The sequence below is a fragment of the Oryctolagus cuniculus genome, chromosome 11 (genome assembly GCF_964237555.1).
Source record: "Oryctolagus cuniculus chromosome 11, mOryCun1.1, whole genome shotgun sequence".
In the NCBI taxonomy this organism is placed as follows: Eukaryota; Metazoa; Chordata; class Mammalia; order Lagomorpha; family Leporidae; genus Oryctolagus; species Oryctolagus cuniculus.
The window spans coordinates 12,111,698-12,138,349 of record NC_091442.1 but is presented as its reverse complement, the minus strand read 5'-3'; the positions used below and the strand labels follow the sequence as shown (position 1 = coordinate 12,138,349).

At 60.6% G+C, this 26,652-nt stretch overlaps 1 protein-coding gene across 3 annotated transcripts in view; it reads right to left on the bottom strand.

Annotated features, from left to right (window-relative positions):
• SULF2 (sulfatase 2) overlaps window positions 1-26,652 on the bottom strand; it is an 89,531-nt gene that overhangs the window by 35,495 nt on the left and 27,384 nt on the right. For all 3 annotated transcript variants that reach the window (XM_051844953.2, XM_051844952.2, XM_070051727.1), the window contains one exon: window positions 17,148-17,387. In XM_051844953.2, coding sequence (XP_051700913.2) covers window positions 17,148-17,387 — 240 coding nt within the window. The remainder of the gene's footprint in view (window positions 1-17,147; window positions 17,388-26,652) is intronic.

Here is a 26,652-nt window from a genome sequence, read left to right as displayed (position 1 = left end):
ACCGAGCCGGAATCCAAACCCCGACGCGAAGGACAGCTCGTGGCGGGGGCCCGGGCAGCCTGGCTTTGCCGAGCCGCCGCGGCTGGGACAGTGCCGGGGAGGGACAGATGGGGGGCAGGGCGACTTGGCAGCAGAGGAAGAGCACCAGGCCAGGAAAGGGCGCGGAGGAGGTGCCGGCCGCCGCTGTGCCTGGGCAGCGGAGGACAGAGCGCGGTCTCCCAGGTGCCAGGCACAGGCTCAGGCCGCGAGGGCTCCGGGTTGGCCTGGCTGGTCCTGTGGCCCACTGGGCACTTCCGCTTCCTCACTCAGGGACACGAGGGCTGAACTGCGCTCCGGGCTGCAGGGGTGCACGCGTTACCCGTTCCTGCCGTGTCTGCCCGGCCCCCAGCTGGCCAGGGATGGGCAGACAACCACGCTGGGCAGGCTGAGGTTATTTCTAGGAAGCTACTAAATGTGCAACCTGAACCGTTCGAAGAAAACATCGGGGAGACGCTTCAGGCCATGGGAATAGGCAAGGGCGTTTTGCACCAGACCCCAGTAGCACAGGAAAACGAAAATGTAGACAGACAAACGGGATCTCATTCAACCACAGAGCATCTCATTTGATTAGATTTCGCAAGGGGAGGAACCAGCGTCTGCAAGGGGAGGAACCAGCGTCTGCAAGGGGAGGAACCGACAGAGGCAGGAGGCAGCGTCTGCAAGCGAGACACCGGGCGGGGGCTTGACACCAGGGCGCACAGGGAGCACCGCGCGGCAGCAAACGTCCGAAGCCAAGGAGCCCCAACAGGCGCTTTCCAGAGGAAGACGTGTGAGCGGCTGACAGGCGACCGCAGAAAACCCTCCGCGTCACTATTCACCAGGGACTGGCAAAGCCCAACCACGCCGAGCTCCCCCTCCCCGCAGCGAGTCAGGCTGCAATCAGACAGAACGCGCTGGCGACCACATGGACGGGACCCGTGCACACTGCTGCTAACGGAAGTTAGCACAGTCAGTGTGCAGGCAGCCTGAGGGTCCTCAAAACCCTAAACTAGAGCCACCACGTGGTCCCACAATCTCACTGCTGGATACGAGTGAGCCCCCAGGAGAAATGGAACCCGTCTGTCAGGCACCTGCTGCTGTAGCCACCTAGGAGTGCCTGCACTGATGAACGGATGCAGAAAACGCGGGGCCTGCAGGCGATAGAATACTACTCAGCCCCGAAAAAGGCACCTTCAGCCACATGGCTGGAACTGGAGGTCACGGTGTTAGGAAGTCCCCCACGGAAAGGCGAGACCACAGCTCTCACACGTGCAGCATAAGACCTTTGATCTCGGGCCGGCGCTGTGGCGTAGAGGGTTAAGGTACCAACTGTGATGCCCGCATCCCATATGGGCACCAATGCAAGCCCTGACTACTCCACTCCTGATCTGGCTCCTTGCTAATGCACCTTGGGAAGTAGAAGACGGCCCGAGTCCTTGGGCCCTGCACCCACGTGGGAGACCTGGAGGAAGCTCCCAGCTCCTGGCTTTGGATTGGCACAGCTCTGGCCGTTGCGGCTCTCTGGGGAGTGAACCAGCGGAATGAAGATCCCCCCACACAACCACACTGTAACTTTACCTCTCACATAAATAAATAAAACCTTAAAAAGGAAATGGAATGAGGAGTGGAGTGCACTCTGCCACGGGGTGTGGGCATCCCAAGGGCACTGCCAAATGCCAGCTGGTCTGCTTCAAGTCAAGTCTAGAGGACCTATAACAGCCAACGCAAGAGCGACACTACGGAGCCGACGTCAGTAACACCGGACACAATGGTGACCCTATGGAGCTGACGTCACAGCGCACAGCTCAGGATTCTGGCGAGAACCATCCAAACATGTTCGGTACAGGTGCGTGTTTTCCTGGCGATTTTCCACGCTCGGTTGGTTGCATCCACAGACCCATGACACAGAGGGGCCAAGGACCTAAGTTCAGGGCTGGCACAGGACCAGCACCCGCCACGGCGGCGTCTTCACATCACCAGTGGGCCTGTTCTCCCTGCCGGCACTTGGTGCTCAGTTCCCACTGGGGTCAGGAGTCCCTGCGGTGGCAGAATCGACCCTCTCCCCGGCCCCCCCGGGGGATCATCACCACCCCCAGTCCTCCCGGGCCCCGCGGTGCAGCAGGTGCGTGGCTCCTAGCTGCTTTGCCTTGGAACCTGCACATGGTGTCCGGCTCGTGGCGGTCCCCACCAGTCCCAGGCAGCTGGGGAGCCGCAGAGAGCCTGCCAGGAGAACCCTGCCGTCCGGGTCTCTCCCAGCCCTGTGTCCTGTGACAGCCGCGTCTCACCTCGGCCGGCAGCCCTGATTATGCGGTGATGGACGTAAGGCAGAGGCGGGAGCCAAAGGCACAAGGAGAGCTCAGGGCTGCGCTGCTGGAAACCAGCAGGAGGCTCGGGGTCACTGCTGCCTCCGGTCAGCAGGCCTGGCCGCATGCGGGACGCCTGTGTGAACCCCTACCCGGCACCCGTTCCCTTGTCCCCGTTACACGGGAGGTGACGCAGTGAGCGGCCAGCAGGGGTCCCTGCAGCCCGACTGTCTGGGTTTCACTCTCCGTCTGCCACCTCCTAACCCCGGGACCCCACACAAGTGACTCCACTGAGCCGCACGAGACAGCACCCGGCTCATCCTCTCGTCCCCCCGTACGGCAGCGAAGGGGACTGACAGCAGCCCCTCATTCGGAGAACGTTCTGGGCCCCACACGGGCCAGCTGGGAAAGACGGCAACAGGGCTGTGGTCAGGACACCGGTGACTTTGGGCACATGCTCATCCCACACCGTCTCCGCCCACGTCCTGCAGAGACCGCCGGCGGTCAGAGCGCCCCAGAGTCCACTCGCACGAGCGCCCCTCGGGCAGCTGACGTTTCATGGAAGGTTCATTTGCTTTGATTTTTTTTTCTTTCTTTTTTTTTTTGACAGGCAGAGTGGACAGTGTGAGAGAGAAACAGAGAGAAAGGTCTTCCTTTGCTGTTGGTTTACCCTCCAATGGCCGCCGCGGCCAGCACACCTCACTGATCTGAAGGCAGGAGCCAGGTGCTTCTCCTGGTCTCCCATGGGGTGCAGGGCCCAAGCACCTGGACCATCCTCCACTGCACTCCCTGGCCACAGCAGAGAGCTGGCCTGGAAGAGGGGCAACCGGGACAGAATCCGGCGCCCCGACTGGGACTAGAACCTGGTGTGCCGGCGCCGCAAGGCGGAGGATTAGCCTAGTGAGCTGCGGCGCCGGCGCTTTGATTTCATAGTTCCCCCCTTGTAATAGAACCCGTGTACAATGCACAGCACTTCCACGCACATGAACATGCAACACATGTGCACACACAGCACCTCCACACACACATGCAGCACCCATGCAGGAATACACAGCACCTCCACACGCATGAATGTGCAAGACATATAACACATACACGTGTGTGAATGTACAAATATATTACACATGCTATACATCACATGTAACACGTATACGTGTGAAAGTACACAGATATAACACATACACACATGCATCTGCACATAGGTTATACACACACCTGAACACACAATGCACATGCAACTCACATACATGCAGAAACGCACATGTGGTTTATCATTTGGGTGACCCCTGAAGAGCCATGACCACCGCACCCCTGGTGTCTCCCTAACGCAGAGGTCCCAACTGCCAATCACGCCCTCTCCCCACCCACAGGCAGGCATGCACCTGAGCTCAGCCCGTCAGCCTCTCCCCTGGGACCTGACGTGTAAGGAGATGGGGGGTGGGGTCCCCTGATGAGTCGCTGGCTGCAGAGCTGCGTCCGGCCCTGGCCCCTCAGAGCCCCTGCTTGGAAACCCCAACCCTCTCGGGGGCTACGAAGCCCCAAGGGGACAGAGAAGCGTCTGGGTCCCTAGACTTCCCTTCCCGCTCAGCAAGCAAAGTCCTCCTCCCGGACCTGCGTCTCGGCTCTCCCTTCCCAAACCACAGCTGCCAGAGGGTCACCCGGAACCCAAGACCCAGCCAGCCCCACCGGTGACTCACCCTGCCCCAGCCACCCCACAGCTAGCGCTCGGCCACCCCAGGGCATTTGCACCTGCTCCCCCCCCCCCCCCGGCTGCTGTGGGCATGTGACACTTCCTCTTCCCCTCTCAAGGACCCCGCCTCGATTCCCCCAGGCTGATTCTGAAATGATCGGAGGAGGGATCTGTCTTCTTATTTGTTCTCTTCTCCTCACCCAGGATGTGGGCTCCAAGAGGTGGGAGTCTGGTCTGGGTGCAGTAGCCTGGCCCAGCACCTGCCAGGAGCAGCCACACGTCGAGCAGCCGCTGGCGGGAGGGCAGGATCTGTGGGCTGGGAGAGCCGTGCCCCTGTCTTATTGAAAAGGATTTCTGCTGCGGGAGCTGCAGCGGAGGGCGCCACACACTGCAGAAACCACCCACGGCGGGGCCGTGTGCAGAGCCCGCTGACCACAGGCAAGACCAAGGGGGCGGGGCTGGGCCTCCCGGAGACGGAGGGCGGTGCCCGGGGCCAAGGGGCGAGGCCAGGGACGCTGCACCGCACAGGCCCGGGTGACAAAGGGCGACTGGGCCCCGGGGTTGCAGATCTGCCCTGGGCACACGTGGGCCCCAGCAGCAGGGGTGCCACGGGGCCTTCAGGGGTGCAGTTTCCGGTCAGAGGACCGAGCCCCAGCCCCGCGCCCTCGGGTACGACGCGCGCCTCAGCCTCAGCGAGCCCATCTGCAGAGGGGAGCAGCAGCACGGGGGACCTCGCCTGTCCAGGGAGACAGCTCCTCGAGGAACTGTGGGTCCCTCAAGGCAGCCGGAAAACCTGGGCCTCAAGGGAAAAGGCACTGGCCATGGGGACCCGGAGGAGAGGCAGACCCTGGACAGGGCGTGCCCGGGACCGCTGTGGGCGGAGGGACATCCAGAGAGGCAGACCCGGACAGGGCGCACCAGGGACATCCGGAGAGGGAGACCCTGGACAGGGCGCACCAGGGACATCCAGAGAGGCAGACCTGGACAGGGCGCACCAGGGACATCCGGAGAGGCAGACCTTGGACAGGGCGCACCAGGGACATCCGGAGACACAGACCCTGGACAGGGCGCACCAGGGACATCCGGAGAGGGAGACCCCGGACAGGGCGCACCAGGGACATCCGGAGAGGCAGACCTTGGACAGGGCGCACCAGGGACATCCGGAGAGGGAGACCCTGGACAGGGCGCACCAGGGACATCCAGAGAGGCAGACCCGGACAGGGCGCACCAGGGACATCCGGAGAGGGAGACCCTGGACAGGGTGCACCAGGGACATCCGGAGAGGGAGACCCTGGACAGGGCGCACCAGAGACATCCGGAGAGGGAGACCCTGGACAGGGCGCACCAGGGACATCCGGAGAGGCAGACCTTGGACAGGGCGCGCCCAGGACCGCAACAGCGGGTGCGCAGAGGGACATCCGGAGAGGGAGACCCTGGACAGTGCGCACCAGGGACATCCGGAGAGGCAGACCCTGGACAGGGTGCACCAGGGACATCTGGAGAGGGAGACCCTGGACAGGGCGCACCAGGGACATCTGGAGAGGCAGACTCTGGACAGGGTGTGCCCAGGACCGCAGTAGCGGGTGTGCAGAGGGACATCCGGGCTGCCAAGGGCGAGGAACAGCAGGAGCCCAAGCAACGCGGGTCAGCCGGTGACAAATGAAGTCGGACGCTCTGTGAGGCCATCCTGCCGGGAGCACACCGCCCTGTTTCACGCGGGAGCCTGGGCAGACAAAGCCCTGACTTGTGTGGGCCTTTGGGGAGAGAACCAGTAGACAGAAGATCCCTGTCTCTCTGCCTTCCAAATAAATAAAAATGGAAAGAACTGTGACAATTATTTGAAAGAGTAGTAATCACAGATCTATCACTTTGTAGCATGTATGTTTCCCCAAACAGCACGGGATTGGCGGGAACCGTGCCGTTTCACATTTGCACAGACCCCCGTGAGGCCTGGGGTGACTGTCAGCTGGGTTCTCACACCTGCATCTGCTTCAACCTGCCGCCATTCCTTGTTTTGGTTGTAACCCTGAAAACCCATTGGCTGCAGACAATGGAACACTATTTAATCCCTTTTTAGTCGACCTGAGTATGTCATATACCCGCTAGAAAGTTCTACCCTGCACCTGTAAGAGGACAGCGAATAATGAGGGCAGACGATGTAGCTTTGGGTTCGGGGGTTCCCGGGTAAGGCAGCACACGCGGTCGGAAGAAGGGCTCGGCCAGTGTTTCCACGTAACCGACTTCCTCTGTGTCCTGTGTTTTCCTCCATGCACAGGCACCCTGCGTGCACATGACGGGCGACTTCTGTCCGATTCTCCACAGGAAGTGGGCGTGCCTTCCCTGTGTCTTCCACTTCCTGCGCCGGGGTGTGGACATGGTGGGGAGCCTGCTGATGAGGTTAAGTCCCCAGGACGCTGCAGCCTGGCAGCCAGCGTCCCGCCCCTGCTGGGCAGTCTGTGCCCAGATGGCCAAGCGCGAGGGAGCTAAGCGGCCAACTCTGTCATCTGGGAACCCAGGTGCCCCCAGCTCTTCCCGCCCCCAGCGAGTGCAGGGCTGGGCTGTGACCCGGCCAGTGCCACCACCATCTGCAGCTTTGCAGCCACCAGGTCTCTGCTGCGCTCATCCAGCCCTGCCGCCACCGAGTGAAATTAGTTGTGGGCGATACATAAATTAATGCCCATAAAACCTTCCACACGCAGACAGGAACAGACTCCTCCGGCTGTGGTTTGCTGACCCTACCCTCCAGGAATGCTGCTAAGGCCGGCAAGGTCATCGCTGCGCTTGCCTTTTTTTTTTTTTTAAAGAGGTTTTGAATCTAAAATTGGGGGTGCAACGTCCAGATTTTAAGGAGCGTCTTGTAACTCGAAGGGGACAGACGTGGGGTGGCCCGAGGCTGTCGGATGCGGTTCTCAGGGGCACAAGCTGAAGATGAGCTGATTTTGGGGGCATCTCCGCCCAGGCAGAGGTGGGAGACTTTCGCCATCAGGTGTGTGGTGTCCTGGGGCTTCTGGGGAGAGAAGCCCTTTTGCACACTCGGGAACACTGTAAGTACAGATGTGAAATGCGCAGGACTGAAGTCTTTGTTTTCCTGGCAGGGCTGCAGGGAAATCCATCCCAGGAGCCCGGAGCCCAGAGCCCCCAGGGCTGGGCACTTGTGAGATCCTGTAACTGGATCCTTTTAACTCTGGGCTGCCTGCAAGGTTACAACACGCGTCTTTCTTCTGCTTTGAAAAGACACTGGACGCAAATTACAGCCCGCAGCGATATATCAGTGCTGTGGAAGCCCTGGATGTCAGAGCCCGGATTTGTGGCCTGAGAACCGCGGGGAGGCGAGGGAGGAAGCGGGGTGGGGGTGGGCTCGATTCTGCGCAAAGGCAGCATCTTGTGCCGGAAGCAGAGTGGGCGGGGTCGGGAGAATCGCCCTCCTCTTGCGGCATCTGGGCTTCTGCGTGGACATCTGCTTCGTCTTTTTGCCCAGCCTTTTCCTGACTATGTCTTCAGTTACCAAAGAGAGAGAACCCACTCTCCCCTTGGTCACCCTGACCTGCTCCGGTGAGGTTGCTCCAGCTCCTACTCCTTGGCTCGGCTCAGCACGTGACCTGGGCCTGACCAATCAGGGTAGCCCACCTCCCTGGGCCTCTGTGATTGGGTCAGGGTGAGACACAGGACCCTGGCTGAGCCAATGGGAGCCTCCCCTGGGACTTTTGCTGGAGCCACTGGAAAGAGCCCTCCCTGTCAGCGGAGGTCCGACTGCTTGAGATGGACCCTGGTGGTCATTCTGCCACCCCAAAGGGGGAATCTTCCTAAAAATAGAGCCAACCCAGAAGAAAGAAAATCCCAGAAGCTGAAAGACAAGATTCCTAGGACAGCGTCTGAGTGCCGGGACCCAGCCAATGGGCACGAACTGATTCCAGCTGATGCTTGGGCAGAGAGACTCCTCCAAATCCCACTCTGTGCCTCTTTTCTGCTGTAGGCTTAAGGCCTGAGCCATCGCACAAGCGTGCAAATCTTTACTGAACACACAGCACCTGCCAGGCACTGTTCATGGACGGGCACTGGGCACAACGGATCAGAAGTGAGTTCACAAACACCTAAGACCATTTCCAGGGGACTGAGTCCCAAGAGGACCATAAAGCAGGTGTCATGGTGGAGAATGGGAGCGGGAGGTGAGTGCTGACACAGATTGGGAAGAAGAGGAGGTGGAACGGGGACATTCTCCATGGAAGAAGAGTGATGACAAGGAGACAACTGCAGGTGCCAAGGCCCCGGGGCAGGAACGACCTTGGGACATTTGGAGAAATAGCAGAGAGGCCGGGAAGCCCAAATGTCATCAGAAAGGAAGGGAGATGTGGGTAGAAGGGGGCGGCCCTGGCTGTGAGCTGTGTGCAAGCCTCTCTGAAGGGCGGCGTGCAGCTGGCGCGGGGTCCTGAGCAGCGAGCCATGCCAGACCTCTCCCAGCGTTTAAGCAGTCCTCTGGCTTGGGCTGGGCAGGAGGCGTGGCTTACTGCTGGGGGGAGGTGGGGCCGAGCCGATCGCCAAGGCAGGGGCTCAGGGCTGCCCTGGTCCTGGCCCGTTTCCCACCCGCCTGGTCGTGGCGATGCCACTGCTATGGAGGAAGCCTGGCCTGCAGATGACCCCGAGGTCGTGGCTGAGTGGCTGCAGTGGCACTGGCCGAGCTGCCGGGGAGGCTGCCTGGGCCTCGGATTGGAAGCTGGGCTCAGCCCCGGGCTCGTGCGCGGGTCACGCGGCTCCAGCGAACGAGGGCAGGCTGTTCATTTCCCGAAGACTCACCTGGCTGGGGCAGGGGCTCCGCCGGTGCCAGGCTTTATCGCCTGCTGAGTCACTGCCGGGAAGAGCCATGACTTAACATCGCTTTTGCTCCTTTCTAAGTGTGGGTTTGTCCAGAAGAATGGGACAGAGGAGGCAGAGAAGAGCCACGAGAGACCCCCGTCTGGTGGGACCAGCGATCGGCGGGTATTTAGTGATCACCTCGGGGGGGCTGGCACCACGCCGAGCCTTCCAGGAGTGGTCTTGGCACCAGTGGACTCGCGTCCCCGCTCTGCGACCCCTACAAACCTCCCTCATTCTCCTGCGAGGGAATTTATAGGTAAGAAAAGCCACCTATGCACTGCATTTCCAGAAAAGAAAAATCAACAGGGTGCGCTGACCTCGGTCTAAGAGAAAAAGGAAGGCAATTTATAATAACAAACCTGCATGCGACACTTCTCAAGATGTCCCTCACGGAGACGTGACGGGGGTCACACGCCTGTAGCTAGAGGCAGACGCCCTGGTAACGCGCCCGAGACAGACGCAGCATGAGTGAGTGCAGCATTGGCGATGCAAACCCTCCCGGCCACACTGCCATCCAGGACGAGTTCAGAAAGTTTTGCGTTTAAGTACAATGTTCCTTCTGTTCTCTCATCACGCACCTTCCCGGGAAACACGGGGCACATTAAGCTGTTCCCTAAAACCTGCTGTGTTTGTACATAAACGAGACTTCGGCTCAGGGTTCAACAACAATCAACTCACACCAACCTGCCTATGCAGAGGGTCTGGTAGGACGCTCAGAGGCCATGCGGGACAGGAGGCAACTTGGGCGCCATGAGGGCTCTGCTGTGCAGAGCGCCACGACCAGTCTCTGGTCTCCGCCCCAGGAAGCTGCAGCTCCCAGCCTGCATCACCACCAGAAACACTCTCCATCCCCTAGGGGGCGCTGTGCTCCCTGAGAACCCGCACGAACACTTGCCGTGGGCCTGGCTGGTGTTGATAGTCCAGCCAGGATAACGGGCCCCTGCCCTGCCCAGCCTGCCTTCTGCCACAGGTGCATTCAAACTTGGCATCCTTGGGTCTAGGAAGGTTCACACAGGCATGGCAGAGAGCAGGTGCCCCTGGCCTGGGAGGTGCTGAGGCACAGCGGGCTCGACTCCCTTCTCCCCCCTCCCAAGAGGGCTCCCTGAGTTCTAGAAATGACCCGTCCATCACGGGATGTTCAGAAAAGTAGCACCTGTGCACGACAAGTGGGACCGGGAGCTGCTCTCGATCCTGAGCCCTGACCTGGGAGGCAGGATGGGCTGGGAATAAATTAAGGTGCTGGGGACGGAGGGGGACCAGGCTGGTGAGGATTACATGAGGTGAGGCAGGCAATGGTGGCAGCGGCGCTGTGTGGGAGAATGCCACACCACCACCAACGCAGGTGCTCATTCCCACAGCCTGCCGGGCACCACCTCCCCTGGACGTCGGCTCTGCTCGGATCAGGCTCTGTCCTCACGCTGTCCCACAGCTGACCCTGCACTGAGAGAAGCGCTCTCCATCTGCAGTGTGTGGTACCCAGGGGTGCCTGCTGGACGCCTGACCTGCGGCTGGCACGCCTGGAAACGGACATTTTGATTTAATTTCAGTGAATTTACAATGAGCTCCCTGTGGCTGGTGGCCAGTGTACTGGACTACATGGTTCTAGACTAACCCCTTCCAGGACGTGCTGGACAGCCACGGCCAGCACCCAGGAGAGGCTGCAGAGGTCACCCTCACCTTGAAACCCCCCTTGAGGCTCCCAGGATGGGTTTAAGCGCCCACCCACCCCCAAGCCATCTTCTCCCCCACTTTCACCACGACTGTCACAGGCGTCTTAAAGCCACTGTATTTACAGGGTCCCCAAGGGAAACCCACGCCAGGGACAGGAAGACTGCGGGGCAGAGTTGGGGCAACACCACGGACCACGCCCGGGCGGGAAGGGCAGGCAGCTGGCTTGCCTGGGGTCCACCTCACGGCTCTGTAGCCCTCGTGCAGGTGAGTGGATGGGAGGACCCCACTGCGTGGGCTCAACCGCGTCTCCCCCCGCTGCACGCGCACACCAGTCCTCGCCCAGGCGCCTGTGGTCAGGGGAGATGAGTCCCATGCCTGTGAAATCCGGACACAGATTGAGAGGGAGAAGGCCACAGGCGGAGCGGGACACACAGGGAGATAGTGGCCGATGTGGCCAGGAGGCACGGAAGGGGTACCCCGACAGCCGTGGCCCCGTGGAAGCTGACTGCAGATTTCTGGGCTCCAGATCCAAGAAAATGAGGCACTGTCTCGTCTGAAGCAGCGCCAGGGGCCGGCACGTGGCCTGAGGGTCTGGGACAGAGGGCGTCGCCTGCACCCAGACAGAAGTCTCGGCCTGGCAGTCTCCCCATGTCCGAGATGCAGAGGCGAAGCACTCGCACCTGCCCCCTCTCCCGGCCTGGTCACACGGCGACACACAGGCTGCAGTGCTGTTGTGGGGGGAAACTGAGGCTCAATGGGTCCTCTGGATGCCTCCCTTGTTCTGAGTGCGCAGGTTTGGGGGGAGGAATTTGGCTTGAGGGGTGCACAGAGGTGGCAAAGCTGTCTCCGGAGGACGCCCCAGGCCAGCGACGGCCTGTGCGGGCTGCCTAGCCCGGACCTGCGTGGTGAGGGAGGGAGGGAGGGATGGCGGCCTGTCCCACTGGGCGGATGGAGCCGGAAGCGGTGGCCGGGCGCGTGAGGGGCAGCTGGGCCGGGGGAAGAAGGAGGGAGCTGTGTGCGCTCCAGGGCAGAGGAAGAGAGCAGGGGCCAAGCCGGAGAAGAGCCAAGCGCGGAGAAGGCGGTGATTGTGCGTCAGGGACAGCTGCGGCCCGGGGCCTGGGAGCGGCCCGCAAGAACTCAAGTCCTCTCTTCTGTGTGTGTGCAGAAGGGCCGGGGAGAAAGAGGAGGAAGGGCCGAGATGGGGGTGGGGGGATGGGGGACACAGGAAGGATGGGGGAGGGGCGGGGCCCGCGCGGAGTCGGCAGGTGCATCCCCTCTACAGCGATCTGTGCGCCTACTATGGGGATCCAGTGGGGACAGCACCCCCCGTCCCTGCCTCCATGGAGCTGGCGTCTCAGAAGCAAGACTGACCACAAGCCGAGCAGGCAGGACACACAGCCAGCAGCTGGAAGGGCCACGGAGCTGGAATAGGAAAGCCGTGGGGACCGCAGCACAGGGGTAACAGGAGGGCAGCCGTGTGCCCGGCCACGACGGGCATCAGGGCACAGAGGCCCTGTCCCCCGCCATGGAGGCTGCCCAAGGGTGCCAGCTCCCAGGTTTATATGAAAACAGCAGAAATAATAGGCGCTCAGGGCCAAGTCTGAAAACAGGCTCCAGCCGGGAACCCAGGCAAAGCACGGGCTCACATGGAGGGCTGCTCCCCGGAACATTCTAGAAGATGACAGGGGACGGGCAGCGAGCTCACTGCCATCTCTGCAGAAGTCTGTGGCAGAGGCAGAAGCCGCCTCACCACAGCCAGGTTCCGATGGCAACGTGGGCTGAGGGGACAACCTGGACCAGAACACGGGCACCGCGGCTGCGCTCGCCAGAGACGGCAGGGGAGGGGTCTGGTTCCTGGTCCCCCCAGAGCAGCGGGAACTCGCACTCCCCTCCCCTCCCCTTCCTTCCCAGTAGTCTCAGTAGCCACGTGGGCCTTCAAGACGTGGGTAGAAACGCACCGAACAACTATGTAGGGCGTGCAAGTTTTTGCTCCCAATAAACAGATTATGCCTTTGAACTGCAGAGAGAGAGGGCACATGCACGCACACACACACACCTTCCATTCGCTGGGTCACACCCCCACATGCCTGTAACAGCTGGGGCTGGGCCAGGCCGAAGCCAGGAATTCCATCTGCCACATGGGTGGCAGGGACCCAAGAGCTTGGGTCACCACCTTAGCCTCCCAGGAAGCTGGAGCAGCCAGGACTTGAATCCGGCATCCAAGAAGGGATGTGGCTCCAAGCCGTGGTTAACCCGCTGTGCCACAACACTCACCCAGTGGACACATTTTTCTGCAAACTTCTTTAAGTCCCTTGTATTGGGGGGTTCAGGGGCTGGGGGACCAGGACTCGCAGCTGCTGCCCCAGGGACAGCTGACCCAGGCTAAGCTACGTGACGGCTTCCAGGTGCTCTGCCCGGCCACTGGTGCAGGGGTTGGCAGATGTCTCAAGCCAGGCCCATCAGAAGGAGCTTCAGAGTTTCAGGAATCTGGGAAAAGGCGGCCACTCAATACGGCTGGATGGGAAGGGGGAGGCCCGGGGACCCTGGAAGCGCCAGTCACCGTCCCGAGACCTTGAGCCTTCTGACAAGGTCATGACACCACTACGCCATGGCTGCGACTCTGCCTGAAAGCTCGCCTGTGTCCCTCCAGCAGAGAGAAGGAAAATTCGTGGCTGGGGTGCCCCCGGGCCACCAGCATGGCAGGAGAGCGAACAGGGCAGCCAGCTAGTGTCCCCCGTTCCTGAAGCGAAACTCGGGGTTCGCGGCCTGAGCACACTGCTGACTGCCAGCAGGTGCACAGTCTCTTTCCTCTGCACCAGGAGCCAGCAAACTGCTCTTCCGAGTGCCACCTCCTGGGCGCCCTGGTCCTCCCCAACGCAGGGACCACTCGACGGTGGCTGTGGGGACAGGGGATATGCCCGTGAGGTGCTGGCTCTGCTGGCACCGGGCTGGCGGCCAGCGAGGTTGTTAAAGCTTGAAGATGACTTCATTCCCCTGAACTCCTGCAGGAGTCAAAGTCCTGAAAGCTCAGGTACAGGGGAGTGGGGGTGGGAGCGTCTCTGGTGTGGAGGTGGGGCCAACAGGAAGTGGTCAGGCCTGATCGGGGGGCGGAGCCCCCGCGATTCCATCCTCGTGGCTTGCCGGGGGAGACAGCACACACAGGGAGGCACCTGCTCCTGCCACAAGGTGCGGCAGTGTAGGACGCCCCCCCACAGCCTGCGCCGTGCCGGGGACCTTGTGCCTGCAGGTCTCAGAGCCCAATCCAACCTCTCCCCTGCAGAGCAGCCTGCCCCAGGCATTTTATTCCAGCAGCGACACGCTGACAGATGCGGATGTCAGGCGGCGGCCGTGGCCTGCTGCAGGTGCGCCTCGGCTGGTAACTGACAGCATCGGCCCCAGGTGGCCTGTGTCATCCCGTGCTACTTCACACATCACTGTAGCAAAATTTCTCAAGGGCTGAGCCTGGCCCAAATGCTGTTCTAACACACCGAACCCTCACGAAACCCTCTGAGCTGGGCAACAGCACGACCCACGCTTGCAGCAACCAAGCTGTGGAAGTCAAAGACAATCGTCCGAACTCACGTGGCCAGGAAGTGCAGAGCCCGGATTCGAACCCCGACCAAGCCATGCTCTCAGCCACTTGGCAAAGCAGAGGGAGAGGTCTCAGGCCGCGAAGCCCCGGGACCTTCACTGGAGGTCTCTGGGGGGCAGAGGTTCACGTGGTCCTTTGCTGACCTTACCCATGAACTCCGTGGGCGCAGTCGGAGCAGCAGCTGGTTCAAGAACACGCTCGCGGATGACCAAGCGTTCTGCGAAGGCTCACCAGGCCTCTGTCTCTGCGGGGACATTCGTGCCGCAGAACCAAGCCCCCAGCGCCCGAAGCAGCCGCCCACGGGATTCTCCACTAACTGATGTTTATCCCTCATGAACCAAGCACCTCTCCTTGGCCTGTCGAGCTCTGTGGCACACACGGGACGACGCAAAGCGAGACTGCGGAGAAAGTGCACGTCTTTCCAAACAGGCAGGGTTTGTGAAGTGACTGACGGGAGAGGACAGCGTGGGATGTGAGCAAGCCCATCGGCATCGGCCAACGAGCCCGGGCCCCGCGATGACGAGGGTGAGGCCAGGGCGCGGGTGGCGAGGTAATAGCTCTTCGCCAGGCAACTCAGATGTCAGCGGCCAGGACAGGCCCTCGGAAGCCAGCTCGGGGCCTCCAACCCTTTCTCCACGAGGACCCTCGGGTGGGTCTACGCAATCTGGTGGGGAAGGGACGGATCACAGCCGTCCCGACCGACGCTTCCATCCATCAAGCCTGGCTTTGCCCCCTGGCTAAGATGCCTGCATCCCCCATCAGGGGCCGGGGTTCAGCAGCCAGCTCTGGCTCCTGAGCCCGGCTTCCTGCCAATCCAGACCCTGGGAGGCTGTGGGGTGGGGCTCCAGGGATTGGTTTCCGCCACCCACGTGGGAGATCAGGATTGCATTCCCAGCCCCTACTCTGCTCACCACTCACTTAGGAGAGGGAACCCACAGACAGGAGCCATCTCTCTCTGTCCCAGAAATAAATAAAGCAGACCCAGGAGTCCAGCCGTTCCTGTAGCCTCGGCTCAGTTAAATACCGTGAGATGTCACCAGGTTGTTGTCTGCGTTCTGTAGTTTCATTTTTCCAGTTAAAATATCTAATACACTAAAAGCACGATTTATTACGAAATGCCGGCTGCTTGCGTGAGTTCGTCTTCCCCAGCTCAGGCTGACCCGACACAACCTCCAACAGCCGAGAGCTGCTGCCGCGGCCGAGACGTTTAGTCCCCCCCCACGCCGCGGTATCTCCTTCCTCTTCTCCCACACTGAAATAGTTCTCAGCTGGGCAAGTGACCGCTAAGCCTAACGGCTGCATTTCCCCCCAGGCTCCCCGGCAGCCGCGTGTGGGCCGTGGGCAGAAACGGTCCATGTCTGAGCGACCCACGGAGACGGCCACCCAGACTGCGCGGAATTGGAATTGAGAGGAATCCGAGGCTGACACCTGGGCTCACACACACACAGCCAAATCGAACACGACCCCTTCCCCTGATGCCCGCGTGCAAATAGGTTTACCGTGGCCCCACAGCCAGCAGCACACCTGACCTCAGGGGTTAGAGAGGTACCCCATATTCTGGGGCCAGCATCGTGCCAGTCCCGGCCGCTCCACTTCTAGTCCAGCTCCCCGATAATGTGCCTGGGAAGGCAGTGGAAGATGGCCCAAGTCCTTGGGCTCCCGCGCGTAGGAGACCTGGATGGAGTTCCAGCCCCTGGCCCAGCCCCGGCCGTTGCAGCCAGGTGAGGAGTGACCCATTGGAAGGAAGACCTCTGTGTCTCTCCCTCTCTCTTTCAAATAGATAAATAAACCTTTAAAAAATGTATTATATATTCTAATAGATGTCAGACAAACCAAGTTAATCTAAAAGGGATTCTGAATTCATGAAAGTTTTTGTCATTTTCTCAATCAATAAACGCTGATCAATGTAACCAATATGCAGTGGGATCTTTCCAATGTCTTCTCTTTAATCAGCGACTAACATAGAACTCATTGTGGGGCAGAAGGGGAAATGTGTAAGGTACACGCAGCACAGCAGGCCATCCGGGTAAACAGGGTTTTCAGGGCCCGAGTTCTACAGGGGAGGCTGGCCTGGGATTCCAGGTGCAGAGGGCCACTTTTCACACAACGAGCAAAGCTGTCGCTGGCTGGTGACTTCACAGCGCCGCCCCGAGGCTGGGTTAGCTAGCCACAGCTGGATGGAAGCAACTCTTGGGGCACACAGCTCTGGGTGATTTGTGCTGAACTTTGGGGTGCTAGTTTGGAAGAACAGTTACTCTTGAGCTGGTTCCTTTACTTACATCACCTGTAGGATTTGGTGATGCCAGCAGGGTCTTAGCTCTGGCCACGAGCCCGCCACGTGGCCCCAATGAGCCAGAAACCAGCACATGCGAGTCTCCTTTCAATTTCACAGACGCCATTTCCACGCCTCTCCCCCCAGCTGAATCCAATCCCCAGCCTCACTTCCGTCTCAAGGACATCACATGAACCTCATCTTCAGACTCTGGGCCAACTTTGGCCTGTGAGCCACACCAGCACTCACACATTCGCATGCATTAAAAAAAAAAAAAAAGACATTTTGCCACCACTTTCAAAAATCAGGAGGCTTGGGTGAGAATCCGATGTAAGAGTAGCTGAAGGTTGGCAGCTCTGAGCAGCCACGGCCAGAAGTTCTGGACCCGAGTGGCAGACGCTCCCCTGTGCCGCACCTGTCCTGCTTCCAGCAGTGACACCCAGGTCCCCCCAGCCACCCAGGGTGGTGGCCCAGCGTGCCCTCTGCACACATGGCTCTCCGCAGAGGACTGGAGCCCGCAGGACACGCGGGGTGCGTTGGCCGTCCCTCGCTCTCTCAGTGGGACCTGCCTTCTAGAGGATTCCAGCAGTGGGAGGGGCGTGCAGAGAACCCATCGTACTGGCCTGCTCCCTCCCGCGTGCTGGGGCCGCCCCCCTGTCTGGGAGCGGGGAAGCCGCCCAGCCCGAGGAGGTGCCTGTCCCACACGTCACTTGGGTCCCAGGCAGGACGCCCGCGGCGCGAGGGGCTCACCTGTGCGGTAGCCGGTGCTGTTGAGGTACACGGCGAAGGTGCGGCTCTCGTGCTGCGCCTGCCAGGAGGGTGAGGAGCAGTTCTCGTTGTTGGTGTAGGTGTTGTGGTTGTGCACGTACTTGCCGGTGAGGATGGACGAGCGCGAGGGGCAGCACATGGGCGTGGTCACGAAGGCGTTGATGAAGTGCGCCCCTCCCTGCCCCATGATGCGCCGCATCTTGTTCATCACCTGCATGGAACCTGCAAGCAGCACAGGGCACAGGTGAGGGGGGGCCTGGAGCCAGCGACCAGTGCAGCCCCTCCCCCCACCTGCAGGGGCCCATTTTGGAAATCTAAGGGGGAGGGGACAGCAGGGCACTGTGGTCCTGAGTCCCCCTGGGCACGCCGGTGAGGCAGGTGGAAACCTGGGGGTAGGTGACCCGGGACGCTTTTCTGCAGGCACGAACAAACACGGTTATCTTTCCCTTTCTGCCAAGCAACCACTAGGAGGCTGTGGGGAGACTGTGCTGTGTTTGCTTGGCGCCTTCCCAAGGATTGTTCACTACCTTTCCCCGGAATACTCCGCGGCCGAGACGCCCTGCGCCCGCCTTGAACCACGCTCGCCTCCTGGGTCCGCTCTGTTCTTGGAGCCCAGAACCCCATTCTTCCACATGGACCCTGTCGGCCGTGCTGCTCCCAGGGGCCCCCGGGGGTCTGGCAGGCGTCTGGGGGCCCCGCCCCCAGCACGTGTCCCTGGGACTTAATGACACACACCAGACAGTGTGTCTTCACTCGCACCTGTTCCCAAGGATGATGGAGGAGAGCGAGTGGGAGCCCTACTGTGTGCAGGCCACTGCCCTGCTCGGCACGGGATCCTGGGCGCCGCGACGGCGTGTGACGCAGGAGGCACTCAGCAAGCGTGGGTGGCCTCGTCACCCACACCTCCTCCGTGCCGAGCGCTTAGCAGAGCTCATGGGACTCTTCTCTCCCAAGGCCAGCCTCAGCTTCCCCGCCCAGGCCGTGCAGGTCTCGAAGAGTTTGCAGATGTATGTTAAGGATCTGATCATTTGGGAGTTATTGGGGAGGGGCCGAAACCCAATGACAGGTGTCTCTGCAGCGAGCAGACTGGCCTGATGCAGCCGTAAGCCAAGGGGCGCCCTGGGCCCCCCGAAGCTGGAGGGGGTTGCTCCCCTGGAGCCTTCGGGGCAAGCACAGCCCTGCGACAACTCCAGAACCCCAAGAGACTAAGTCCCCGCTGTCTGGGAATTTGTGGGTGCACCAGGCACCTGAGGTTCTTGCCAGGAGCTATGACCCCCATCAGCAGCCCCCAGAGACCCCCCAAACAACGAAGCAGACCCTCCGCCTTCTGACCCTTTGGGCTTTCTTGTCCCATCTTTCTGCCGACCAGGGACGGAAACCCGGAGACGGTCTCTGGGGCAGCGACTGGATCTCGTCACTGCCTCTAAGCACGCAAGCGGGAGTCTCCCCTTGCACTGAGACTACGACCCAGTTCCTCCCTGCGGCGTCCACCGGCGCCTGCCCTTTGCTCTCGGCTTGCTCACCGGATCTCCCAGGAGCTCCGAACTCACCCCTGCCTGTGCTACTGCCTCTGCCCGGGGTTCTCTCCCTGAGACTTTGGGCTGGCAGAACCCACGTTCAGCGCTCAAACCAAAGGTCGCCTCCTTAGCACCCGAGGGAGCTCACACCAGGGCTGCTTCCTATCTCCTTCCGAAGTGCCTGGAGGGCCGGGTCGGCTCCAGCTGTGACTGGTGCACAATTAGGTTTTGCCGGGTGCAGGGCCTCCCCTCACCAGCTGGCCCTGCTCAGCACAGCCTGCAAAGGGAGTGGGGCAGACTCGGGTCAGGCAGGGCCCCAGGCCATCCTGGCAGGCGCTGCACGGCACAGGGGACTTCACAGTCAGTGGGAGCCCCTGGGAGGGCGAGCGGCAGGTGTCCTCGAGCTCAGGGCCTGAGGATTCCAGCCCAGCACAGACGCAACGCAGGTGTCTCCACTCTGCCCCAGGCGACCCTGAGACACCTGGGTTAGGAGCGAGGCCCTCAGGGAAGCAGCTCAGCAGAGCAGCTGCGCGAGGCAGGGACTCCCTGACGTTTTCCCTGCTTTATTTCCAACCCTACCAGGACCCAGCACATAGTAGGTGCTCAGCAAACGCCTGCTGTGACCTTCCTCTCTGGGGTTCCCAGGACACTCAGGAGCCCAGACTGGTGTACGGCCACAGACCCTGTGCATGGATCTAGAAAAATCTGACCTTAATTAGCATCAAACAGCTCACGTGTGCTTTTCTTTGCCACATGCCCTCATTTTTTTTTTTTTAAGCTTTATTTATTTGAAAGGCAGAGTTACAGAGAGAGTTTCCATCTGCTGGTTCACGCCCCAAATAGCCAACACCCAGAACCGAGCTGGTCTGAAGCCAAGAGCCAGGAGCTTCCTCTGGGTGCCCCCATGTGGGTGCAGGGGCCCAGGGACATCAGCAGGGAGCTGGATCAAAACTGGAGCAGCCGGGACTCGAACCAGTGCCCTCATGGGATGCGGTGCTGCAGGCGGTGGCTTTATCTGCTACACCACAGCACCAGCCCCTTCCCCCTGTAGTCTTACACCAACTTCGCCGGGTCCCTGGAGGGGCTGATAGCGCAGCTCCTAGAATCTAAGTGGCTGACAGCTGCACGTCACCCCTGGGGCAGAGGCAGCATCCCACAACCTCAGTAATAATCGCTGCGTCACTGGCTGTTCACGGCTGGGCACGCGATGTGTCATTTGCTTCTCTCACCATCTTAGGGACCAGGGAACGGAGCTGGGGGGCTGAATGACGCTCAAGGGGGCTCCGCTCGGAAGGTGGTGAGGACTGAGGCCCAGCACGGTCGGGTGGCTGGCGGGGCACTGGGGTTCACATTCATGGGAGGACGCACAAAGATGTCCCTGCGCTCTTGGTTAACCCCTGGCTGCAGTGGGGCTCAGAGGGTCCCCTAGTGTTTGCACGGGTGACTTTAGCCGCCACGCCAGCAGTGGGTGGCCCAGTGTGCTGTCATCTGTTGGTTCCCTCCCAAATGGCCACAATGGCCAGGACTGGGCCAGGCTGAAGCCGGGAGCCAGGAATTCCATTTGTGCCTCCCATGCGGGTGCAGGGGCCCAAATACTTAAGCCATCCTTCACTGCCTTCCCAAGGTGCATTAGCAGGGAGCTGGATCAGAGGTGGAGCTGCCAGGACTCGAACCAGCGCTCTGATACAGGATGGTAGCGTCGCAGGCGACGGCTTAACCTGTTTGAGGTTGGCTGCTCTGCGTGCTGGCATATTTGCATATCTGTGTACTTATCTGGTTTGCTGTCTCCGGTGGTCCAAGGGCCAAGATTACTGACTGTGCTCCCCAGTGCCAGCCCCAAAGCCGGGAACACTGCCTGGCACACAGTAGGCGTCCCCTAAGCCTCTCTCGGCTGTGCAAATCCTGTGCACTCCAGGAATAAGCAACCCTTAAGCCTCCAGTCCTCAAATCCCACGAGACAGGACAAAGCAGCCGGCAGCGAGGCCTTGGCCTCTCCTATTCTCCAGGGACCACAGCACAAAGGCCCCGCGGGGCCTCCGACCCCTCGCCCAGCCGCCACCTGCTGAATAATCCGTCGTAGGCAGCCGCCCTGAATGCCGGGTTGGCCATGGAATCGTTTATTTTTAATGTGCTCAAAGCCGGAGGGTCCAGGCGCTCTCAACCCCCACCCCACCCCAGCGACTCAGGGACACGAGCCGTGGTGTGCTCTTAGCCACAGCTCTGTGCGCGTGGCCAGTGAGCCCGTGGAGACCACCACGTCAACCCGCTCGCTCCCCGCAAGCCCTCAGTGGGGATGAGAGCGGCTTAACTGAATCTGGCACAGCAGCGAAGTGTGTGCTGCAAACCACCCCCGAGGCACCACAGCTACCGCCAGGACCCCGTGCCCAGCCCGGCCCGGCCCGGCCCAGCCCAGCCTGAGGCGCGTGGATGGCGCTGGTGCCAGGAAGGCGCCTGGAAGCCGCGGCCACGCAGAAATCAACAGGAGTTTGGGACGAGGCCGGGCCCGCCAACCCAAACTCGTTTTGACCAACATCAGTCTGGGGACGAGCAGACAAAACAGCTGGGGCGGCTCCTCTCTGGCCCAAACCTCCCCAGCACACTCGGCTGGGAGGGAGGTCACCCTGAGGGAGGTCACTCCTCTCCGGGACCCGGGACCTGAACTCTAGGGCCCCAGCCCTGACCACCAGCCCTCCGTGTCCCCCCACCCCCGCCCAGCCCCTGAGACTCTTCACCCATTTGCGATGGCTTTTTGGGGCTCCAAATTGATTATTTGATATTTTTGGGACTTCACAGAACTTTCATCTCAATCCAAGTAGCTGCCAATTATGGATTTCATGTGCTAGTTCTATTTTTTGACGTACAAGACGATGAGCTTGCAAAGTGGTAAAAATCCTCGTTTTTGGACTGATCACTGCCTGCACCAGGAGTGTCCAATGCAGCCTCCATCCGCTCTCCCCAAGGCCTGGATTGTGGCAGCGGCCGTCTGAGGCACTCAGCAGGTGCCACGGCTTTCAGGATGGAGACCTGACCCAGGGTCTGCCTCTCCTGGGCCAAGGCAGCTCACGGCAGCTAGGGGTAGGTGCACACTGCGCTCCTCCAAACCCCCAAGGCCCCTACTTAGGTAGCACTGGAGTCACTGGTTTTGACTGATAACCAGATGACCACTTCCTGTGGTTGTTTGCTTAAAATTATGGGTCAAGGGCAGGCGCTGGGGCACAGCAGGTTAAACCGCTGCCTGCAATGCCAGCATCCCATATGGGCACCGGTTCTTGTCCCAGCTACTCCACTTCTGATCCAGCTCCCTGCTAATGGCCTGGGAAAAGCAGCAGAAGATGGCCCAAGTCCTTGGGCCCCTGCACCCACGTGGGAGACCTGGAAGAAGCTCCTGGCTCCTGCCTGGCCATTGCGGCCCTCTGGGGCGTGAACCAGTGGATGGAAGATTTTTTTCTGTCTCTCCCTCTTTCTCTGTAACTGTGTTTCCAATAAGTAAATAAATCTGTAAAAAACACGGGTTAGTGTCTGTGATGGCAGGGTGCTTGGGAGAGTGCTGGGAGTTACTTCGGGACCAGAGAAAATAAAACTGGAGGGAATAACTCAGCATCATGACTTAAATCTGTATCTGACCACTCTGGTGTCTGGCCTGGGCTGACGGCTGACGCGGTAGACTCTTAAACCGTCATCCGCTTGCACCCTGGTCTCCCATATCCGGGTGCTCCCCTGGGCCGCCAGAGGGCTCCTTTAAAAACCTAAGGCCACACCCTCAGACAACCTGGCTCCACTCTCCCCAGGGAATGGACAGAGTCCAGCTCTCCCGACGGCCCTCAAGGCCCCCAGTCTGAAGGCTCCTTTTCCATGAGGCTCCCACTCGCCTTGGCCCTGGGCAGCCTCACATGAGACTCCTTGCTGCTCCTGGATCCCAACAAGCATGGCCCTGTCTCAGGACCCTTGCACCTGCCGCTCCTCCACCCAGTATCAACCCTCGGTGCGTTCCGGTCCCTGCAAATATGCACATCACCTCCTCAGGGGGGCGCTCTCGGGGCTGTGCTGACTGCAATCACTCCACCCCTCCCATCCTGCTCTGCACTGCTCCCCTTGGCACGAACATGGGAGGAGGTGACGAGAAAACGTTCTCGGGGATCCGCAAACCGCAGACGGCTGCCTCCCGGGTGATCAGCGGCCGCGGCGCTCGCTGACCCGAGGGCCATCCCTGCTTGCTTTGAAGTCAGTCTGCTCCACTCACATGGTTCTCAGTATGCTGGGACTGTGGGGAGAGAGAGTGACGAGGAAGAGCGAAAAGCAAACACCCTGTGACGCTGGCCGCCTTCCACGGCTTTTATCTGGGGAACAGATAAGCAAGTGTGGAATGTTCTAGCAAGAGGCCTCTGAGCAAGGACCCCTGTCTGCCTTTGACTCCTGAAGAGGCCACAGTCGGGAGGCCAGGGCCCGGGCAGCTCACGCAAGTGTTCAGTTAGGTTTCTCCAGTGCACAAAGAATCCCACGCCCACATCTTACCACGCAGCATGGGGTGGGCGGGCGGGGCGGGCAGCACCCGCATCCCGCGTCTGAGTGCCTGGGGCTGGTTCCCAGCACTGCCTCCTGCCTCCTGCCTCCTGCCCCCTGCCAGTGCAGACTCCCAGGGCAGCCGTGATGACCCCAGACCTCGGGTCCCTGCCACTGATGTGGGAGACCCCGTTGGAGCCCCGGGCTCCTTCCTGGCTGTGGCCCGGCCCAGCCCTGAGCATCGTGGGCGTTTGGGGAGTGAACTGGAAGGTGGGATCACTCTGTCTTTCTCTGCTTCTAACTCTCTGTCTCAGACAGATACTTTTTTTTTGAAGAAGAAGAAAATGTAGGATATTTTCCTGGGACCATACGACAGCTTGTAGTGCCCCTGGTATCTTTGCTCCCCGGCTCCCTCCTCTGTAAAAAGATATTAAAAATTATACTCTATGACCACGTGGGTAGGGAGATGACTGCTTTACTATGCTGCATCAAAGCATTTTCTCCGATGTTAGGCTACATAGTTTCTTCCGATGTTAACAAGGCTCAAGACAGACGTTCTCACAGTCCCGGCAAGTCCCCTGGGTCTCCCCAGCATTGCCCCGCAGGAGAATTTGGCCTTGGGTTTGCCACAGAAATGTCTCTGGCGTCTCCCGAAATCTGTAACAGCAGGAAATGCGTCTGCCCTGGGCATACCCGGCACCCGCTACGGCCCCTCTCCCCAACCCCACCGGCGCCTGGGGCTCCCAGGCTGTGCTTCCTCCTCTCCTGGGGGTTGAGGAGGGGCCCCTCAAGGGCCACCTGGCCAGGAGACGAGGAGGATGAAGAACAGGACGCACGCCCCCTGCAGGCCCTCCCAGCGTCGCCTCTCCCATCTGCAGAGTTTTGTGTGTTAAAAGCGTTCAACTCTGGGCCGGCGCTGTGGCATGGCAGTGCGGGCATCCCATGTGGGCACCAGTTCTAGTCCTGGCTGCTCCACTTCCAATCTAGCTCTCTGCTATGGTCTGGGAAAGCAGTGCAAGATGGCCCAAGTCCTTGGGCACCTGTATTCGTCCTGGCTTCGGATTGGTGCAGCTCTGGCCATGGCGGCCATCTGGGGAGTGAACCAGCAGATGGAAGACCTCTTTCTCTTTCTGCCTCTCTGTAACTCTCCCTTTCAAATAAATAATATTTTGTTTTTTAAAAAAGCATTCAGCTCTTAAACATGTACAGACTGTGTAACACATACACGCACACACACACGTGCACACACACATATGCACACACACACATACACGCTGCCGTCCAGCTGGAGCCCCCAACTCTTCTCTCCTCTGTACTACTGGGTACCCAGGAGGCGTGAGCTGCCTTAAATCACTACTTTCTGTGGGTTTCTGTTTTCCTCTGTAAAAACAGAGCACAAAGAAAACTTTAGGCATTCAGCATTTTTTTTTTTTTTTGACATGCAGAGTGGACAGTGAGAGAGAGACACAGAAAGGTCTTCCTTTGCCGTTGGTTCACCCTCCAATGGCTGCCGCGGCCGGCGCGCTGCAGCCGGCGCACCGCACTGATCTGATGGCAGGAGCCAGGTGCTTTTCCTGGTCTCCCATGGGGTGCAGGGCCCAAGCACTTGGGCCATCCTCCACTGCACTCCCGGGCCACAACAGAGAGCTGGCCTGGAAGAGGGGCAACCGGGACAGAATCCGGTGCCCCGACCGGGACTAGAACCCGGTGTGCCAGCGCCGCAAGGCGGAGGATTAGCCTAGTGAGCCGCGGCGCCGGCCGCATTCAGCTTTCTTTCAACTGTGAAGTTCCGGGACAATTCTAGAACATTCTATGTCATCACCGAATTCTGGTTTTAATCCTAGTAAACCATTGGGTCATTTGTATAAGACAAAGAGAGAGCTCCCATCCACTGGTTTATCCCCAGCAGGGAGCTGGAATCAGAGCAGAGCGGGGACTCAAACCAGCACTGGGACGCGGCAGGCAGCTCCAGGGGCTCCCTAACCGCAGTGCCGAGAACGCCCGCCTTGCTAACCTTTTTCAATTGAGCACAGCTCACGGTCAGTTCAGCTCTGTTTGACAATCCCGGGGTGGACTAAGCGAGCAGGGCCCCTTCCTCCTCTGCTGCCCTCCGCGCCCGCAGCCCTGAGCACGGTCCACTCCAGATGGGACCAGCGAAGTACCCCTGAAAGGACCACTCTCCAGCACTCCAGGGTCTCGCAGGGGCAGGGGGGAGGCTGTGGGTCCCTTCAGGTGCGACCTGGCTTCGCAGGGTGGCAGGTTCGGAAGCCCTGAGTCCTGCCCCCTGCTTGGGAGGCTGCTGTCTGCCCGCCAGGCTAGAATTCACCTGCAGCCTTGTCTGCCCAAGAAAGCCCCGAGGGAGACCATGGGGGACCTCTCCTGCCCCTTGGCAGTCACAAACTCAAGTCCAGTGTCACCACTCAGCAGAGCCAAGGCTCAGAATTGGTTCCCACAGCCCCAGGCCATGGACGTGGGTAAGCAGCCCTTGGCTTTCTCCACTGCCTCCTGACCCGGTCAGCCTCAGAGGGGCAGGGGTGGGGCCCGGTGCCTCACTGGCCATTTCCTGTCCCGACGGCCCCACCCCACTCCCTGGTGTCACTCCACCGCCAGCCCGCCCACAGGAAGTTTATTCACTGGGGTGGGGCTCTGCCTACAGCCTGGAACCCCGGAGCTCTCCCCAGTCTCCTCAGTTGCAGACCCTGTGCCAGCACCTGCCCCCCCCCAACCTGCTCTCCAAAAAGCAGGGAGGAGCCAGCGCTGGTCTCCCTCCCTCATGCCCCGCCCTGCTGCCACCCACCTGCAAAGCCCTCAGGGCAGGGTCCCCACCTGCCCCTCCCCACCACGCTCCTGCTCCTGGGCCACGCCCTGTTCACCTGCAGCACTCAGAACATTCCCGTGACCGTCCGGCCTCGTGCTAAATTCCAGACTCCTGCACGGCCTGCCTGGCTCCCGTCGCCCTCCTCGCTGCCCTCGCCCAGCCCTGCTACCTCTGTTCCTGCCGCCGTGGGACTCTTGGCCTGGCCGCCCTGCCCAAGTTGCTCCTGCCCCAGATTCCCACATGAAAGGCGGTGCAGGTCTCGCCAGCGTCCACGCCCACAGTGCCGGCATCTGCTGCAGGAGGGGCTGCCCCGTGCCCCTGAACTGAGGGCGGCTGAGACCCCGGGCAGCCCACCAGTATCTGTTTCTCCTCCTCCACGGCCCCTCCAAGGGGCCCAGCTGGAACACGACACTCCCAGACTCGCTCTGGCTGCCTGTGCCGCCTCCTCGCCGCGCCCTCCAGACCCTCTGCGCCCAGCTCTCTGCCCTTTGGCGTCTGGCTTCAGCCACAGGGGAGCCCCGAAAGGGAGGTGGGGTACAGATTCCTCTCCCTTCCTCCGTGTCTGCCATCAGCAGAGGGTGACGCTGCTGTCAGGCACCCTGGCCCCAGGTGCCACTGTCACCTGTTCCCTCCTCCCCTCCTGCCCCATCCC